Consider the following 21,534-nt stretch of genomic DNA (forward strand, 5'->3'; position numbering starts at 1 on the left):
TTTTGACACCATCCCCTCATGTAAAACCTACATGAGGGCAAATAATACACATATTATCAACATACAATATATATAGGTTATTCATATGCTATAGAATAGAAGTGTGTTTTAAGCTTGGATTTAAACATTTCCACTAAGGTTGCAGATCGAATCTCAGGGAGAAGAGCATTCCACATTTCATTTCATTTCATTTCATTTCACAGCACCGGGGCCCGAATGGAGAACGCTCACGAGCCTGCCGATCTCTTCTTGGCTCTTGGGATCACTAGTAGACAAGCGTTTTCAGAGCGAAGGCTCCGGACCAGAACATAGGGGGAAATTAAAGCTGAAAGATATGAGGGAGCAAGTCCATGCATGATTTTATATAATACCAACAGAACCTTAAAATCACATCTTAAGCTAACAGGGAGCCAATGCAGGTTAGCTAAAATCGGGGTAATGTGATAAAAATTTCTTGTCTTAATTAAAAGCCTCGCTGCAGCATTTTGTACTAGCTGAAGGCTCTTAATTTTGGACTTCGGGAGAACGAAGAGTAGTGCATTACAGTTATCTAGACGGGAGGTAACAAACACATGAATTATAATTTCCTCGCATCCGACTGAGAATGCATAGGGCGAATTTTAGCAATATTGCGAAGATGGAAAAAAGCTGTTCTAGTAATATTCTTAATGTGTGTTTGAAAGGACAGATCGGGGTCAAATATGTTTATATGTAGTGAATAATGCTGGTCGCTATATGGCGTGTGAGCATAATAAATGAGCAATAAGGAAAGTGAAACACAAAAGGTACAATGCGTCACTGTGAAGAGAAAGGAATGTAGGGAGGAAAGCTCTTGAGCAGACATCCCGGCACTAAGGTGAATGCTATCTTGATTAATAGTTAGCGGGCCCCAAGAGTATACATTTGTTGCAAGAATGCAAACAGAACCTGGATACAATCTTTGGTGTTATGGTTATTTTGATCAAATCATACAAAGGCACATTCAAACTATAATCCAACTATAATTTCCTTTATATTTACTGTGAGTAAATTATATAACCTTGGATGTTTTTTTGTATTCAACTTTTAAAGTCATTGTCTAAATTTTTCCACTGTTAATTGCATTGCAGGTAATTGAAACCAATGTAAAGTTAGTTTTACTTTCGTTTCATTAATACTGTATGACTTTTTCTCTTATATCATGCCAAAACTATTACTTTTTATTTAAGTAACTGTGGAAATTCTCTTGGAGACGATTATTTGGAATTGTGTACATAATTTTTGCGATCAGATATTTAATTTGTTGTGGTACTTAACGCTACAAACTTGTCATGTTGGTTTCCCCCAAATCCCAGCAAAATATGTAAGATGTAGTTGAATAAGTGAACAGTGAACAATGTATAAAGCATTCTAGTTTAAGGTGTTTGGGCACACCTCATAGTAGCTATACTTCTGGCAATCTTACTTTGTTACGTTTTTATTTGAGCTTAGTGATAAATGTTTTTATCGAGAATTATTTTGAGCACTTTGTGTTCATTGAGTGTGTCAATAGCAATGCTATTCTTATGGATAAACCTCACGATTACATGTTTGCTTTCCAAAAAGTGTGCATCTTAATTTGGCTGGTCAGTTGGTTTATTTGTGTGTTTACAGCTTAAGTATTTGTCAAGTTTACTTTGTTCTAAATTATGCAAATCAGTATCCACACATCAGTAAACAATTTAAGCATCTTTGATACTGAACATATGTCATGTTAGTTCACATTTCAACTTGTGCATGTTCAATCTAAAAAACATCCCAAGAATTTTTTTCCTCAAACTAGCGTGAATTTGTGACATTTAACGACTCCTGCAGGCCAGAACTTAAATTGCATACTATACGCTTGCTTGCCAGAGCTCGCCTGGACACACCAAATTGAAATGTGAAAAATCACTACCAGTACCATGGACTCCATACGATAACCACTTATGACTACCACTAATATTACTACAGTATTCATAGAACACCTTGCAATCAGTGGTGAATGTATTTATTCATTTTTTTGGGGTAACGTAGTAACATAAAATGTTGTCACAAAGTTTGGACAGTTTTTAATATTTGCTTAGAATTAGTTTGTCGTTATATTAAATGTTAATAATGGTATCTTGTAATCCCCAAATCCAAAGTTCGCTTAATTGACGATACTTTGAGATCGGTATTTGTCTTTCCTCGGCTTCTGTACTACAACCAGGAAGCAAGTGAAACGTTGGCAGGCAATAATATTTGGATATTCAATTCATTTCCCTCGCTAGATACACACTTAAATTACTACATAAATAATAAAAAGATAAAAACTTACTCAAAATGAAGAAAAGACCTGAGGCTAAACCAGTTATTCCTAAAGAGGTAATGCAACGCTTGATTTGCAAAAAAAAGTGGACGAATGAACTCGGAAACGTCAAAAGATACATTTTTTGTAAGAAAAACCTGGGAAGAAGAATACATTGTTACTAATAAGTCTTAGAAATGTATTCCCTTACGATTTCCACGTGCTACACTATGACATTGTCTTGAAAGACTGGCAGAACAGAAGTTTTACCCCATTGATAAAGATTCCTAATAAAGATTAGGAATCACGGGAAAAGTGCACCTAAAAGGCTCAATCAGTTAATCTCCACTGTTTTACAATCGTTATTTGACCATTATTAGGAGGAACATGTATCATCGTGAGTTTTTTTTTTGACAACATGCTGCAGCCGCCAGATGAAAGTGTGTGAACACGTCTCCTATGCAAATTTGCTTATCCAGTTCAGCATCAAATGCTTTGTTTTAGTAGATTAAATATAGTTCAACAAAAATTATTCAATTGGTATACAATGTTGTTTTGAAATGCTTTGTAGAAACCTCAGAAATCTTTTCCCCTAAAAACAGGAAGCAGAACATGAAGAACAGAGTAGCAGAACTGAAGTTAAAAGTCAAACTTCTTACAGTTCTTTGCTTATGAACGTTGGAAAGTGTTTGCTCTTAGTCATCATCATCCCTCCTTTCCTCAACTATGCATCACTCCAAAGAGAAGGACAGATGTTGCTGCCAAAAGGTATTACATTTACAACAACCATTAGTGATTTATTTCAGTGCAACATATTGAAATTCTACAATGAAATCACTCAGAAAGTACTGGAAAGTAAGTTTTATGTTTTTGCTTTATGACTGTCTCCAGAGGGCCTGATTGTAGATGTTGGCTTGGGTCAAAGGATGCATCTCTTGTGCAAAGGACAGGGAAAACCAGTCGGTAATCAGTTGTTTTGCTTACACCATTTTGTGGCATATTTGTCTGTATGTGGCTTCCTTCTATCCTCAGGCTAACTAAAACCTGTTTTAGTTATCCTAGATGCACCAACTGGAATGTCCTCAGACATTTGGTTTTATGTTCAGGAAAATGTTGCCACGTTAACAAAGGTGAGCAATTGATAATTGCATTTATGAACACCAATTACTGTAAAATAAACTTGCCCATAAAATGATTATTAGTTTTTGTTAGAAAAAGTTACAAAATAATTGAAATAACTCTCAGTGAAAACTCATATTTTTCTAGAACAATTTTCCTCTTTAAAGACATTTTTTTCTGATGGGCATATACAGAACCTGTTTATTACTCTGCTATTTTGTCTGTGCTCCAAAGATCTTGCTGCAGGGAAATGTAAGGGCTATCAGCTTGTCCCATTTTATTCGTCCAAAATATGATCAAAGTTGGGTCACAGGCATGATTTGTTGAATTTTCTGACCTAGTTTGAAATCCATGGAAAAATCGTGTTCATCCATGACCTTCTCTGCAGGTTTGTACCTATGACCGAATGGGGCTAGGATTTAGCAAACGTCTAATGCAAAATGAAACCACAGGAACTGAGAAAGTTTGGGGAATCTCCACCACTGGTCGGTAGGTCTGTAAATGTTTTTATATCAACTCTATATCTGCAGTACAAATTAGTTCATGTTCACATTCTGGACTAGTTTTATATTGATAACATTTGGATCTTGATTGGATTACATTTTCTTCCAAATTGATGATCCACTGTAATATCATACTTTTCAGTTAGTTACTCAATTATTGAATCTCCAAACAAACCCAAGATTATAGCTAAAACAACTAAATCACAACTTGGATTAATTTAAACTCAATTTTATTGCAAATTCGCTATACTGTATACTTAGAGAAAAAAGGGGGGAATGGTATCTCATTTGTAACTTGTTATGTGTCAAAATAAAGTAATTAAAAACTGTCGTAAATATGTCTTGTGCATGTATAAAGACAACATTTTTCGACTGAATAGGGTAGGAATGACGGATGCCACATTTCTGGAATTTACCTATGTAATGCTATTTAGAGCTACTCAATCTTGCAGTCCCTTCCAAATGACCTTCTCTGTTGGGGTCTAAATCTGCCTATGGGTTAAGGACCAAGTCAGCATTCCAGTTTAACTTGGTTTCTACTCCACCAAACAAACAATTTTAGAGGCAAGCAATCTATTTTCCAGGCTTGTATATCCCCAGAGCTATTAAATAAGTGCTCTTTATTTAATCTTACGCAAAATGTGGCAACCTGAGCTTGATAGTTGGATGCAGTTCTGCCAAGGACAGAGTCAAACTACCATAGGTATTATCCCATGTACAGTGTACAGTGTTCTCGTTTGCCCGCGTCCCTGCGTCTTAGACGCGTCATTTTTGCTGGGGACGCATAGTGTCGAATCAAGGTGCGTCCCCGGGACGCAACTTTTTTGACACAAAATTGTCATTACTACCTGACACTTTTCTTAACAAAGATTTACCGCACTCAACTTTTCGTCAGGCAGATACGCCATTGTTGTTTTGGTCTCGCGGTTCGAGATTTCGTCTGCACGTCGATCTCGGCAAACGAGATCTCGTTACTCCGAGATTACGTCATTGTTGTGGTGGTTGTTGTCGAGTGAAAGAAAAGTATGCGTCCGAAAAAACAGTATTAAGTGAAAATCAACACAAAATTGCTAATTTCTTCAGTGTCAATAACAAGTCAAAACATAATGCAGAAAGTGATAACGGCAATAATTCCGGCACGAAAAAACGGCGGAGAAATTCTTCGGCAGATCGTGGAGGCAAGCAAAACACGTGTCTTGAAGTGAACGATTTGACGAAAGAAAATAAACAAGAATACTCCGAGCAAGAAAAGGACTTTTCAGTCAAAATGGACTAAATTATATTCCTGGTTACGCTATGAGGAGGATGATAATAGATTGGACCTTGAGAAGGCATTACAACTGTGGCGGGACAGCAAACCACAAATAATATACGAAGTGAAAAATCTGAAGTGAAAACTGCTTTGTATTACAAATTAACTGTGATAATTAAAACTGCATGAATATATAGACAAATATTTCAGCAATATTATTTTGTATAATGTACAATATTTTTGTGAACTGAAACATCTTGAAGTGATAACTGATTTGTATTACCAATAAACTGTGATTATTAAAACTTAATGAATATTTAGATTTATATTAAATATTAGTCGTAGATTTACAATTTCAACCTTGAAAACACTAAATTTTTTCAGAGGTAAAATGAACACTGAGTGTATGTAATAAATGTGTTTGCGTGTTTATATTTAATCTGGGAAAAATGTACTGTCAAAGATTAGAATAATTAAGAAAATATGGTATGATATGAGTTTTGTCGTCTTCAAGGATGGTGGATGATCTACATCGTCTACTGAAGGCTGCCGAGATCGCGACGCCTCTGATACTGGTCGGCTCAGAGATTGGCACACTCAACAGCAGGTTCTACAGTCACATACATGATGTGTAAGTTTCACAATATGAATAATTGATTACACATTGATGTTTTTTTAAATAACATCTGATACGGCCGGCACTGTGGTTGACTGGTTAGCACGTATGCCTCACAGTATAGAGTTTGTATGTTCTCCCACTGACAGAGTGTGTTTTTACCATGCACTCTAGTTTCCTCTCTCATTCCAAAAACACATATAGAGTTACTTCATGCTCATCATTGCTGTTTTTTTCTAAAACCTACATGAGGGCAAGGAAAAACTCAAAAACCTCAACATGAGGAAAATGAAGAAACCTTGAGAAGGTACCGCACATGACCCTTCCAGGATGACCAGGCTGCAATGGATGTTGCAATAACAAGCATTGCACAGATATTGTCAACAGGAAATATAGGTCAATTATAAGCTATAGAATAGAATTGTGTTTTAAGCCAGGATTTAAACAGTTCCACTGAGGTTGCAGATCGAATCTCAGGGTTAAGAGCATTCCACAGCACCGGGGCCCGAATGGAGAACCTGTGTATCCCTTCTTGGCTCTTGGGATCACTAGTAGACTAGCATTTTCAGAGAAAAGGTTCTGGGCATCAGGGGAAATTACATTTGAAAGATATGAGGGAGCAAGTCCATGCATGATTTTGTGTAATGCCAACAGAACCTTAAAATCACATCTTAAGCTAACAGGGAGCCAATGCAGGTTGGCTAAAATTGTGGTAATGTTATCAAACTTTCTTGTCTTAGTTAAAAGCCTCGCTGCAGCATTTTGTACCACCTGCAGGCTCTTGATTTTGGACTTCGGGAGACCGGAAAGTAGTACATTACAGTATTCGAGACGGGAGGTAACAAATGCATGAATTATAATCTCTGCATCGGACTGGGACAGCATAGGGTGAATTTGAGCAATATTGCGAAAATGGAAAAAAGTTCTAGTAATACTATTAACGTGTGTTTGGAAGGACAGATTGGGCTCAAACGTGACAGCTAAATTTTTGACTGTGTCACTCTGAGTTATATTACAATTGTCAATATTCAGAGCAGTTTTTGAGAACAAGTCAAGTGTTACCCTTATGCCAGACTTAACACTTTGCATTCAGCCCATTTGACTGGAGCACCTCTGTTGGTCTCATCTGACTGCAGCACCTTGTTCCTCATGCTATTCTATTATGTAAATGATTCCTGCTTTGAATATTTCCATAACTTTATCTCCGGTCTTCATAATTCTGTCTGTTTTCAAGTGTCCACTTTCACATACCTCTGAGCCAATCACCGAGCAGATGCATCCAAATTAAGACTTAATGCTCTCTGGTATTGTTATTCTCATCTCATCTCATCTCATTAGCTACACCGCTTATCCTCAGTAGGGTCGCGGGGGTGCTGGAGCCCATCCCAGCAATCATCGGGCAGTGGGCAGGGGACACCCTGAACTGGTTGCCGGCCAATCGCAGGGCAAACGGGGACAGACAACTCACTCGCTCAATCACACCTAGGGACAATTTGGACCGGCCAATTCACCTGACATGCATGTTATTCATTCAGGTCAAAAATGGCTCATTCAGAAGTCATCAGGGAACTTCTGGAGTCAGTAGGCTGAGCTGAGAGAACATGCGGCCAATATTTTTGCAACACCTACTCTTCTGTTTTTATCGTTGTAATTACAATATAAAATGTTGAAATAGCTTGCTTCCACTTCACGATTGTGTTTCACATGTTGTTATTTCTTATTTTATTTTTTTCTCTCCGTTTTTTAGCTTTAAGATTGAAGCCTGAAATTTGGCAAAATGACAAGACGTTACTGAAGGGGCTGATACTTTCGCTAGACACTACCTGCAAACTGATTGTTTTATGTAAATTTGTCCAACGACCCACATATCCGAATGACTCATTTCAACTACAGTGTTTGCCCCGTTCCTGATTTCCTATTTGTCTTATTAAATATTTACCACCATCAAACACATTTAACCATTACTCAGAAAACTCAAGCAACGCAAGGTTGCAGTGTTTAAAGGAAAGTGGCAGTGAGCCATGATGCACCAAGTGGACTCATGGTATATTGATATTTTTCTAAAATCCTGTCTTACATTATTAATGGATGTAACTGAGGTTCAACTTGGGTTTAGTCATTTTTTTGTAATACATCGCAATCGTGTTTTGCAAAAGTCAGAACTTTTTCACTATTTGGCCAATAACTCATTGTTAAATCATGAACACTGACCTTAAATGAGGATATTTTAACTCTGGGTTCCTTTGTTACCTCCCAGGTGATTGATCTTTTGGGGTAACTTTGTAATGTGAAAACCTTTTCCATGCTTTTTGGAATTCGTCCTCATTTGTCAATTCTTATAAATAGTTGATTTTCTTTGGATAATGGTATGCATCATTTGCAACTCTTTCAGCGGACTGTCTTTTGTCTAACAGTTACAAATTAAGCATTTTCTCAATTGAAAATGAAGCAGTGCAATGAATTTTAACTATAGTTGGTAAAAAAACTTAAAAGACTGATTACCCAGATTAAATTAGGCACTATTTGCACAGCATCATTAGAGGTTGTAAAATATTTATTTTCCAGCTTTGATTATTATAAGTAGTACGGATCTTGGATGGATGATTAAGATGGAAAAATTACGCACAAAAGTTTACTTTAGGAGAAGGCACATTCTTTCCTTGTCACTGTAGCTATAAACAAATGTAATAGTGGAACCTTTTAACCGTCTTACAATTTTGTTCTTACATTGTTTGTAAAAATATTTTCTTAAGCTATACCAAAGTCCAATTTTTACGCTTCCTAAAACAACACTACTCATAATCTTACTCAAAAATGCTGTATGGAATTTGGAACTTTGTAACACTGCCACCATCTCCTGGCTTAAAATCATGATCGCAGCCTTCGTCAGCTCGTTTATGATGCAATTGCAAGTACAGTGGGACCTCGCTACTTCGCGGTTCCACGTTTGCGGGTTCAGAGCTTTGCGGGTCTAAAAAAAAAAAATAATAAAATAAAATAATTAAAAATAATATTAAATAAATACAAATTTTTTTTTAAGCATTTTTGAAGGGGCGTCGCTACTTTGCGGATTTTCACTTTTCGCGGGTGGTTTTGATTCCCATTAACTGCGATAACCGAGGGATTACTGTACGTGCATTCCTTAGACCTACTACAATAAACTCTTATTTTCTCATGTTTTCGGTGGTCTGAGTGGCGTTTGAACTGTACTTGACCATTTTCATGCTACACTACCAAAAACCTGCGAGGGCGAGCATGAAGTCACTCTCGACATCCCGTCCCTCCATACCTCATTCCTTATGTTTTTGCCCCTAAAAGCTTTGCTAAAAGTAAGATAAAAGAAAATAAGCGCAGTGGGATTTTTTTTTAATAAAGAAATCAGTTGGGCATTGCTAACACATATTTAATAGAGAAAATATTCTACTTTCAAATTGTTAGGACACCTCATACAAAGCACCTCACCTTTTAGAGTCAAGTGTTTAACAAAGAACAAGTACAAAATGCAAAAGAAGGAATAATAAAAGAACTTTTTATTCTCATTTGAACAAATATAAGAAACCATAGTGTTTTGGATGAACCATGAGTCGCTGATCTATCAAATTTTAAATGTTTAAACTGTTAAAATATGTTATGTTGTGCTTCTCACTGTACCTCACTCATTCCCATTGTCCCTCTATTTCTTCCACCTAGGTGACAAGCAACATTGTGGTGATTAATGTGACAGGAAGTTAGTACAAGGGATGAAAGATTTAGTGTTTACTCAGGGAAGGCATTGCACCCTTAAAGGAGAAAATTAAGTAGTGGTGAGGTGACACCTTTCCCATTGGAACTATTACTCTAGGCATGAGTATGTGTGGTCATGAGTCTATTTCGACTTGGACATATTGTACGATTACACTGCCTCAGTTGGCCGAATCAGTTTAGCATATGCTGTAAATTTTAAAAAATAAGAGAGAAAAAAAACAATGTCCCAATGATTCTGACCTTGTAATACATTATTAAACACTTTAATACTGAAAAAAGAACTACATTTTCTTGATTATTGGAGACAGTTTACCTATAATCCAAAAAGTTTTCAGCGTTTTGTTGCAGGTATTCCACATTTAAGGTGGTTGTCACAATGAACATATCTTTTAAATATTCCCCTATGACTGCTTTTTGAGTGCATTGTAGTGACAAGTACAATAGCCTTGTATATCAGAACAAACAAATATCTACAATAATACATGCAAATCAGGAGTTCTCGGTATATTCATTTTAATTATACAGTATTTACAAACAGGGAACCTTTAGTTAAAATACAAGCAGAACACAAAAGAAGGATAAATTTAAAAAAGAAAGAGGAACGGATACTCTTTCCACCTGATACGTCCATCGACCTTATGTGTGACATCATAGCACCGGACCAGGACACACCACTCCCACCTGCTGACACTGTTAGAAGGATCACCTCCTTCCGAGCACACAAACAAGTCCTGTTTATTTGTATAGCCCTTAATCACAAAGATTCTAAAAGAGCTGCACAGACCAAAGATTATTGCAAACCACAGAATATTATTACACTCTCCCCTGATTTAAAACCTACATGAGGGCAAGGAAAAACTCAAAAATCTCAACATGAGGAAAATGAAGAGGTAATCCCTTTTTCCAGGATGACCAGCCTGCAATGGATGTTGCAATAACAAAAAATAAACAGATATTCATCCATCCATTCATCCATCCATCCATTATCTTCCGATCATCCGAGGTCGGGTCGCGGGGGCAGCAGCCTTAAAAGGGAAGCCCGGACGTCCCTTTGCCCAGCCACCTCCTCCAGCTCATCCGACGGGATCCCGAGGCGTTCCCAAGCTAGCCGAGAGACATAGTCTCTCCAGCGTGTCCTGGGTCGCCCCCGGGGCCTCCAGCCGGTGGGACATGCCCGGAAAACCTCTTGAGGGAGGCGTCCCGGAGGCATCCTTAGCAGATGCCGAGCCACCTCAACTGGCTCCTTTCGATGCGGAGGAGCAGTGGCTCTACACAGAGTCCCTCCCAGATGACTGAGCTTCTCACCTTATCTCTAAGGGAAAACCCAGACACCCTGCGGAGGAAACTCATTTCGGCCACTTGCATCCGGGATCGTGTTCTTTCGGTCATAACCCAAAGTTCATGACCATAGGTGAGGGTATGAACGTAGATCGACCGGTAGATCGAGACCTTTTCCTTTCGGCTCAGCTCCCTCTTCACCACGACGGACCGGTACAGGGTCCGATTGACGGCAGACGCTGCACCGACCCGTCTGTCGATCTCCCGTTCCATCCTACCCTCACTCGTGAACAAGACCCCAAGATACTTAAATTCCTCCACTTGGGGCAAGATCTCATCCCCAACCCCGAGGGAGCATGCCACCCTTTTCCGACTGGGTACCATGGTCTCGGACTTGGAGGTGCTGAACCTCATCCCGGCCGGTTCACACTCGGCTGCGAATCGCTCCAGCGAGAGCTGAAGGTCACGGCCTGAGGAAGCCAACAGCACCACGTCATCTGCAAAAAGCAGTGACGCAATGCTGAGGCCCCCAAACCGGACTTCATCCCCACCAAGGCTGCGCCTAGAAATTCTGTCCATAAAAGTTATGAAAAGAATCTGTGACAAAGGGCAGCCCTGGCGGAGTCCAACCCTCACCGGGAACGAATCGGGGCCAGACTCTGGCACCGGGCATACAGGGACCGCACAGCCCGGATAAGACTGTGCGGTACCCCATACTTCCATAGCACTCACCTCAGGGCCTCCCGAGGAACACGGTCGAACACCTTCTCCAAGTCCACAAAACACATGTAGACCGGACAGGCAAACTCCTATGCACCCTCAAGGACCCTGCAGAGTGTGTAGAGCTGGTCTGTTCCATGGCCAGGATGAAAACCACATTGTTCCTCCTGAATCCGAGATTCGACCTCCTGGCGGACCCTCTTCTCCAGTAACCCTGAATAGACCTTTACCAGGGAGGCTGAGAAGTGTGATTCCCCTGTAGTTGGAACACACTCTCCGGTCCCCCTTCTTAAAGAGGGGAACCACCACCCCAGTCTGCCAGTCCAGAGGCACAGTCCCCGATGTCCACGCAATGTCGCAGAGGCGTGTCAACCATGACACGCCCACAACATCCAGAGCCTTATTGAACTCCGAGCGGATATCATCGACCCCCGGGGCCCTGCCACCGAGGAGTTTTTTGACCACATCGGTGACTTCAACCCCAGAGATGCGGGAGCCCAACTCAGAGTGCTCCGACTCTGCTTCCCCAGAGGAAGACGTGTCGGTGGGATTGAGGAGGTCTTCGAAGTACTCCGCCCACCGATTCATAACTCCCGGGTCGAGGTCAGCAGCGCCCCACCGGCACTATACACAGTGTCGATGGCAAACCGCTCCACCCCCCCTAAGATGCCGGATGGTGGACCAAAATTTCCTCAAAGTCGGCTTCCATGGCCTCGCCAAACTCCTCCCATGCCCGAGTTTTTGCCTCGGCAACCGCCGAAGCTGCATTCCGCTTGGCCAGCCGATACCTGCCAGCTGCTTTCAGAGTCCCACAGGCCAGGAAGGCCCGATAAGACTCTTTCTTCAGCTTGACGGCATCCCTCACCGCCGGTGACCACCAACGGGTCTGAGGGTTGCCGCCGCGGCAGGCACGACTACCTAACGGCCACAGCTCCGATCAGCCGCTTCAACAATGGAGGAAAACTACACTGTTCCTCCTGAATCCGAGATTCGACCTCCAATATTTTATGTTGACAGATATTGTCAACATAAAATATAGGTTATTCATATGCTTTGGAATAGAAGTGTGTTTTAAGCTTAGATTTAAACATTTCTACTGAGGTTGCAGATCGAATCGCAGATGGAAGAGCATTCCACATCACCGGGGCCCGTATGGAGAACGCTCTCGAACCTGCGGATCTCTTCTTTGCTCTTGGGGTCACTAGAAAACCAGCATTTTCCAGGCTAAGGCTCCGAGCAGGAACATAGGGGGTAATTAAATCTGAAAGATATGAGGGAGCAAGTCCATGCATGATTTTGTATAATACCAACAGAAGCTAAAAATCACAAACAGGGAGTCAATGCAGGTTAGCTAAAATCGAGGTGATGTGATCAAACATTCTTGTCTTAGTTAAAAGCCTCACTGCAGCATTTTGTACCAGCTGAAGGCTCTTGATTTTGGACTTTGGTAGACCGGAGAGTAGTGCATTACAGTAATTGAGACGGGAGGTAACAAACGCATGAATTATAATCTTCGCATCGGACTGAGACAGCATAGGGTGAACTTTAGCAATGTTACGAAGATGGAGAAAAGCTGTTCTAGCAATAGTCTTAACATGTGTTTGAAAGGGCAGATTACACACGGGCAAATCGCCCTGCGAATAAAAGAACATTTCTTTAGTCATTTTGCATATCCAGGGAGTCTTTCAAACACCACTGCTCCCCCCAAAACTGATTCCTCTTACAGCTAACATTTCCCAGTTTTTTTATGCCAACATACGAGAAACTGCAAAGGAACAAAATCTTACAAGCCCTTATTAGGCACTCGCGTTACACTGTGTGGCCTGTTGTGTCATGACTTGAACAAATCATGAATTGCACTAACCCTGCGATCTAATCAGCATGTTGCGAGGTCGATCAATTTATTTAGTAAAACTAGACGGTCACGGAGGACAACCGTGTAGCCTGTGCAGTCCTTTGAGACATTTTGTGATTAAGGGCTATACAAATAAATGTGACTTGACTTGACTAATTTTCTGACCACAAAGAGATGTAAAGATGGGTACTTGTTAAATTTACTTTAACGTGTAACTTCTGTGGCTTATGTCACATGGCGGAAGTAAATGCAGCAAACCTGTGGTTTTATAACCCCTCTCAAGCATGATTTAAGTACTTGGCTCAAAAGCAGAAACTCAAAGTAAATTGCAAGGTTCAACCATTTTTCTTTTAGGTTCAGTTCAACAGCAGTGACAATTTCTCCCCAAGAAGCAGCATCTATATCAAACTTTCACATTAGACTTACATATTAAGGCGTGCGCCTCACTACATAGACCTGCGAGCCTCAACTGACACACTGGTTATATATTTAAGACCCCTAATTTACAGCTAAAATTTGAAATTATAGATGGATATTTATTGCTTCCAGAATAAATGATTATTGTGACTTGGATGACAGAAAATTGTCCTTTTTGTTGTCAGGCAAGTGACAGACCTGGTGTTAATCGATCCTATCCCAGAGGACATTTTTGAAGAGGAACAATGGAAAGATTACTGGTGAGTTAATCTTTTTTTATTACATGATATAGCGTTCCGTCGCCGTATTGCTGTTTAACTTTGCGTCTTCTGTGCATTGTGGATTTTTTTATATCTGCGGATTTTTGCCTACATCGCGCAATTTTAGCGCCACTATAATATAACCAATCCAAGAAAATGCTTTCTATTTCCTAGGCGATTATTGGGGCAATCAAAAAATAATCGTTTAGCTATATAGTTACAAACAAATTACACTGTATACAGCAATCCGTTCATTGGGGCAAGAAAGAGTGATGTCCTTAGGCAAATATATGTTGTTTTAAACTTTTGACATTAAGGGGACAGTGTTCATTATTTAGTGCCCCCTAGTGTTAAAAACATTAATTCATTAAAAATTTCCTACTGATTTAGGAAATAAGAAAAAAATAATTTAAAGGTTCGTTTTTTTTAATACTTGTAGATCAAGAAATGTAAATCTTTTTCACATATTAGAACCTCACCAGGTGGGAGCTAACATAATTTTCTGCCATCTTGCTGCAATGGGTACACCAAAATCTATTTTGCGAAAGGCCAGGCCCAAAAATGTGAAAATAAATGGTGCGATTTGGTCACTTTACTCTCCATAGTTTGGTTCCTTCCTTGTTCTTTTTACCACTCATTTTTGGCTGCATTACAATACAGCGACACCTAGTGGTCAAATAATGTGCACTGTATGTCCCTATGCTCCCATGTTTTTGGCTACAGTTAGCCAGCTAATGTTTACACTAGAGCTACCTTATTACATTTGAGCAGTTTTAATTCATAAAACATTCACATTGTGTTTTACATGAATTCATTATTTTACTTGGATGAATATGCTAGTGTAACACTGTGCCAAATGCATCATCATTATCATCATCATCATCATCCACATTATCATCAGTTGTTTCTGTTTTCTGGTCAGTATTCACCTTCTTGTCCATTAATAGCTTAAATTTCAAGTTAAGTCATGTTTATTTGTATACCCCTTAAACATCTACTAAAAACGAGAGACAGTTCAGTGTACATTACAAGCTATTTTTTTTAACAGTAACTTTTCTCAAAGAAGAACAAACTTCCTTGTATAATTTTCAATTTAGATCTCTTTTTGTAGTTTTAGACCTTCTGTATCCCACTGTTGTATGAAAGGATTTCTTTAAAGCACTTTTAAGCACTAAGCCTTCTTGTTTTATGATAAATTAATAAAAGAAGTACTTAAAATTAGCTCCTAGCAATATGACATTTAGTTATTCATTTCATATTGTACAATTTTAGCAAATCATTGTAGAATTGTTTTATTTTGATTTCATTTCTTTTGTTACTTTGATATGTCAGTTTCAGTCTTTGCCAAGTGTTTTACATGTACGCTCTCAGGCAGGGTTAAAATGTCTTCAATCCAATTCGAAAGTCTTGAAAATTTGAATTAGTGTCTTCAGACAGAGACATTTACTTTGGACCATGGGAAAGAGTCAATTTAATGAATAGTGGCTGTACGACAAATGTTCTTTGCCATGGCTAAAATCTGTGCCAGGTAATGGTATGATGCACCATGTATTGCGTGCAATAAATATTTGTGTTTTTTTTTTATTGTCGACTTGGTCCTAAATTTGATTTCAAAAGGTATTTAAAAAATCTTGAATTTAACGTGCATTACGCTTTAGGAACCCTGGCCCAAATTTTAATGTTAGTGTATCTCTTGTTAAACACTGTGTCGAGTTGTGGTAAAAGTGATTTTATGTAAAAACAAATTTGAATTTGCAGCATTGGGAGAAGAGCCCAAGGTTATTCAACTGTTTTGAAGGACTTACACGAGTAGATAGAAAGTGAGAGGATGTGTTAAAGAAAATAAAACCGCTATACAGTGTCAAGAAACAGGATTATGGGGTAGGGTAGCTGACTTTCTTGACTCAAGTTCCACACTTTTCCTTTATCGGCGTTTGTGGTGAGAAAAGTTGATTATCTTCGCTGGGCGGGCATCATTAGCCTGATTAAACGGAGACAAAAGAAAGTAATTTGCTGGTCTCAATCTTCTAGTGTTAAACAGATAAGTGGATGGTGTGGATTGTGATGCGGTTAAAACAGATTTTGTCAATGCGTCAGAAAACGGCTTTAATTCGGCATGTGAATGCTACTGAACTCTATATAATTGGACTTTTTTGATTATCATTTAAACACAGTTAATATAACAGATAACATACACAATTAAGGATGAAAATAGTATTTATTGTTCAGAAATAGACAACAAAACCAATAGACATTAATTTGTTCTGAGTACGTTTGAGTAAGCTAAGATTTCTTCTTTTTATAAATTTTCTATGTAAACCAATTATGCACATGCTCATTGTGAAAAGGAACTTACATAGGCTGGCTTCTCAAAAGGTCCAGAAAACAGTAGCAGGCATTTTTTGAAGAACACTTTCTTCTTCTTTGGGAAAACCATCCGTCATTTTTCATCTCTATTTCATTGAAACCAATAAAAGACAAGACATTTAATGTTTAATCAGATAAAATTTTTGGGTAATCTGCCTCAGCTCTTCAGAGAATTTGATGCTTGGTCATGTTGAAAGTTCTTTACCAATCTTGTTGAGTTACTCCTAAGTCCAAGCTTTCTGTTGTGATATTTTGCATTTGAAAATGGATAAACAACATCTAATTTAAAAAGTAAAAATAATTTTGTTTTCTAGTCCTGTAATCTGGGATGAAAGTTGTTTTTTACCTTGAATGCCGATTTATAGATGAGTCCTTCAAAATGGATAAAGAAAAGAAAATACCTTCTAATGCCCTTTTACCTATGACAAAAAGTGGAGCAGTTCTGTTTCTGGAACGTTTTGTGCTATTCATGTTGAGGAATGTCTAGAAATTAAATCACATGGGACATACATCTTATAATACAATTACAGTATACAGAGGCCATGTTTGTAGGACCAAAACAGACATTATGTCCTCAAACATTTCATCATAACGGTCCGATTTGAACGGTGGAGTTAAAATAGAAAAAATACTGGGGCACAGTAAAGGGATATCAAAATAATGCAGTGTAGATCTTTGCGTCACAGCATTGGCGCACGATTGGCCTGGAATTAGCTGGCTTTATTTAATTCCCATTTTGCCTGTATAGCTCAGCGGCGTCTTCATGAGGGTGTCTTTTCGTGCACGAGTTTATTAGCTGTTTGTTATTATCCATAGAAAAGATGGACTGCAATAGGGTGCAGGCTTGCACCTGAGAAAGGAGTCTGGGTAAACCAATACAGCTCTGGAGATTTGGAGGATTTACACATCAAAGCTCTGTTCATTAACCGATGCTCGCTCACAAAATTAGTTCTGTTGCGTCTTACAAAATGAACTGCCACTATCTCTATTTCTGTGTGTGGAGGTGAATTTTTGCAGGTTTATTCATATGCACTAATAAGGGTTTTGCTTTCTTACGTACAGTTTTTTCTCTGCATGCTATTCATTTCCTACCGGGCATGGATAATGCTTCTTGACGAGAAATAAGGCGGGGGGTTGGGCATCGGAGATTAGTGTAAATTCCGCCGTGTGTCTGTACAAATTGCATTTCAGACAAAAAAAACGGAGTGACTGACATCAGTAAGGCAGTGTTGTGCTGCATTCTTTGAGCTGTAGAACCCCTACATCTGCACTTAAAGGGCAGATAGCTTTTTATTTTGCTGCAGGTGCCCTCAGGGGAATGACACTTAAAGTATTGCAGACAGGTAACAAGGAGAATTATAGTCACCTGACAACATATACAGTGAAGAAAACAAGTATTTAAATCATGGAGGGGTCTTAAATTTTTATCGCAGGTGCATGCCCACTGTGAGAGGGATAAACTAAAAAGAAAAATCAAAAAATCACGATGTATTTTTTTTAACGATTTATTTGTTTGATAAAGCTGCAAATAAGTATTTGAACACCTGAAAAAATGAATGTTAATATTTGGTATAGTAGCCTTTGTTTGCTATTACTGAGGTCAAACGTTTTCTGTAGTTTTTCACCAGGTTTGCACACACTGCAGGGGAGATCTTGGCCCACTCCTCTACACATCTTCTCTAGGTCATTCAGGTTTCTGGGCTTTCGCTGGGAAACACAAAGTTCGAGCCCCTTTTAAAGGTTTTCGATTGGGTTCAGGTCAGGAGACTGGCTGGGCCATTCTAGAACCTTGATATGCTTCTTACGCAGCCACTCCGTGGTTTTCCTGGCTGTGTGCTTCGGGTCATTGTCGTGTTGGAAGACCCAGACATGGCCCATCGTCAATTCTCTGACTGAAGGAAGGAAGTTGTTCCCAAAAATCTCACAATACACGGTCCCAGTCATCCTCTCATTAATGCAGTGCGCTCGTCCTGTCCCATGTGCAGAACAACATGCTACCACCCCCATGCTTCAGAGTAGGGATGGTGTTCTTCGGATTGTACTCTTCATTCTTCTTCCTCCAAACATGCTTCGTAGAATTATGACCAAAAAAAATCTATTTTGGTCTCATCTGACCACAAAACTTTCTCCCATGACTCCTCTGTATCATCCAAATGGTAATATGCAAACTTAAGACGGGCCTTGACATGTGCTGGTTTAAGCAGGGGAACCTTTCGCACCATGCATGATTTCAAATCATGACGTCTTAGTGTACTACCAACAGTAACCTTGGAATCGGTGGTCCCAGCTCCTTCCAAGTCATTGACCAACTCCTGTCGTGTAGTTGCGGCCTTATTCCTCACCTTTCTTAGAATCATTTAGACCCCATGAGGTGATATATTGCATGGGGCTCCTCTCCAATTAAGATTGACCTTCATGTTGAGCTTCTTCCATTTTCTAATGATTGCTCCAACAGTGGACCTTTTTTCACCAAGCTGCTTGGCAATTGCTCTTTAGCCCTTTCCGGCCTTTTGGAGGTGTACAATTTTGTGTCTGGTGTCTTTGGACAGCTCTTTGGTTTTTGCCATGCTACAAGTTAAAGTCTTACTGATTTTATGGGGTGGACAGGTGTCTTTATGCAGCTAATGACCTCAAACAGGTGAATCTGATTCAGTATGATACATGGAGTGCAGTCTCTTAAGATTCAATAACAATTTAACTATTTATCCAAAGATATATTTTAGCCGGCTTATAGCTTCAACATTCGGTTGTTGTTTTCAAGAGGGACTGTGTAGAGTTTAGCACCATCTAATGGTGTAGAAGTTCATTCTTTAGAAAAAAAATCACTAAGGGGGAGGATGCAGGCAATTCTATTCCAACAACAAATGTTGTTCTTTAAACTGTACAATTTTTAGTCCGGCCTTATCTTTTTGGAGACGTATCTCCTAGTTCTACTTGCAGCTATTGTTTGAATTAATTTGTCCACTCTTGCCTTCAAAAATTTTATTGTGAAGGTGGTTGTCTCAGAGATCCGTAATTTAGCATTCCTCTTATTTGCTTTGTTAACTTGTACAACCTTCTCCTTCTCCTTTGTTTTCTGGTTTATGTAGCTCCCTCATTTGTTTTTCTATTTTACATGTTTTTGTTTAAAGGAACTGTTTGACAATATTTGGGAAGCCTTGCAGTACTTGTAATGCATATTCAGAGTTAATGACAACAACAACATGATTGTTGTTCGCTAGGTCACGCACAACCTCTTGCGTTGTTCACCCCAAATAAGAATCAGAAATAACTGGTGTTAGGCTTGTGGAGTGCGGTCTGTCTGAGACAGAAGTCGGCAAGCGTCTCTTAGGGCTTATGCGATGCGGCGCTTTGGCGCTCCTTAGCCGCTTACCAACACTTTTTCCCAAAAATGTGATTTGGGAAAAAGATATGGTTTCTGTAAGAGGAAAAACATGAAAACCTTTTTTAAAGGAGCTCTACGGAATTCTGAAATTATTCACTCTCTGCCACCATCTCCTGGTTTAATGTCATGATAGCAACCTCAGTCAGCATATTTGTAATGCGCGTGGAAGTACATGCATTTCTGAGACGGCCTTGAATAAACTCTTCTCTTTTCATCTTTTTTGTGATTTGGATTGGCTTTTGGACTACTAGAAGCAGGCCTTTTCTTACCTACACTATACATCTGCTACACTGACAAAAAAAAAAAAAATGACCTGTTGGGACGGGCATGAGGTCATTTTCCAGCATTTTCCCCATCCCTGATTCCTCAAATGTAATATGTTCTACCCCGAACAGCTATGTTAAAAGCAAGATAAAAGCAGATAGGCACAGTCAAAAATAAAGCATAAGGGCTATTTGAACCCATATGGGCATTGTTAACACATACCTAATAGAGGAAATATTAAACTTTCAATTTTTCAAACAAACCTAAAACGCACTTGACCTTTATTGTTTTCCAATGACTATTGACATATGCAGTATATGTGTACAGTATGTGTTAGTCTTATTTTTATAAGCGTATCATTTTTGCGGCTCCAAACTAATTGTTATGTTTATTTTTTTTGTCCGATATGGCTCTTACAACATTTGGGGTTGCCAATCCCTGGTCTGAGGCAATAGTCGCATTATCCTAGTTCACCACCAAGTGCCAATAATCACTAAACTCTTTACCAAGGTGAGAGCTTTTGAAGTGCTGGCTCCACAAGTGAAAAAAAAATGTCTCGGGGATGCAAATTTCTCCCTCTATTGTTGTATCACACATATTACTTAGACAGCAGGGATCTCTCTTAATTGAAAGAAAAAGCAAAAAAAAAAGCGTGGTGTTGTCTGTAGGCAAAATTACCTTCTTTCAAAGAGAATTTTAAGTGAGTGTTACTTCAAATGCTCTTTATCTCCTGGGTATTTTTTTTTCTCGCTGCAAATAATGCAGGACGTTGTGCTTAGGTAAATTCTTAGCTAGCTAAGTGTACAGCGTGTTATTATGCTTTCCATGACTCTCAAGACTGGACATTATTTGGAAAGACTACTGCTGAGTTACACAAAGGGTGTCAAAGGCTTTAGTAAATGGCAGTTAAGAAATTGCTTAGATAATTCTCTAATTTCGTCTGAAGAATTCATTTAACATTCAAGCTTGTTTCTCTTCTACAGAGTGTGTGGTGTGGACCATAAAACTAATTTAGCCCATTGGAAATATAGCTGCTCAGAGAGCAGAGACAATGGGGAACGCTCCTCTCTGATGAGATGGTCCTTAGAAATAAATTAATCCTGATTAATTTTCTTTTTCCAAATTTAATGCGACATAATTGTGGATAGTAAATCTCACCAGGATTTATTTTTCTATTTTTGGTCATACTCAGACATAAAAACAACAGAATGACATTGGTTTATGCTATCATTTCTTTCATTAAAACGAGTGGCCTTGAGAGAGAAGGAATTTATGGACGTATTACAAAAGAAGACATATACAAATATTCAAAAGGATTACAGGTATCCAGAGGAGGAATACACTCAACGCGCCAAATTGCTCATTAATCTGAGGTAGCATAGTGTATACGTCTTACATTTTCATGCTCAAGGGGAACAGTTATGCTTATTCTCTCCTCCAGCACACCTGATCCAAATATCAGCCTCT

General features: G+C 39.1%; 1 protein-coding gene across 3 annotated transcripts in view; it reads left to right on the plus strand.

The window, feature by feature from the left end:
• The first annotated feature begins 2,208 nt into the window (after positions 1-2,208).
• The window catches only part of LOC148371793 (uncharacterized), a 41,955-nt gene continuing 22,629 nt past the window's right edge, over positions 2,209-21,534 (plus strand). For 2 of the 3 annotated variants that reach the window (XM_088326404.1, XM_088326406.1), the window contains exons 1-7: positions 2,209-2,364; positions 2,890-3,055; positions 3,179-3,250; positions 3,341-3,417; positions 3,795-3,895; positions 5,676-5,792; positions 13,977-14,051. In XM_088326404.1, coding sequence (XP_088182530.1) covers positions 2,323-2,364; positions 2,890-3,055; positions 3,179-3,250; positions 3,341-3,417; positions 3,795-3,895; positions 5,676-5,792; positions 13,977-14,051 — 650 coding nt within the window. In that variant the 5' untranslated portion in view covers positions 2,209-2,322. The remainder of the gene's footprint in view (positions 2,365-2,889; positions 3,056-3,178; positions 3,251-3,340; positions 3,418-3,794; positions 3,896-5,675; positions 5,793-13,976; positions 14,052-21,534) is intronic. The other variant, XM_088326405.1, reaches the window with a different exon arrangement.

Source organism: Urocampus carinirostris, chromosome 2, assembly GCF_059441175.1.
Source record: "Urocampus carinirostris isolate Australia breed hairy pipefish chromosome 2, RoL_Ucar_1.0, whole genome shotgun sequence".
Classification (NCBI taxonomy): Eukaryota; Metazoa; Chordata; class Actinopteri; order Syngnathiformes; family Syngnathidae; genus Urocampus; species Urocampus carinirostris.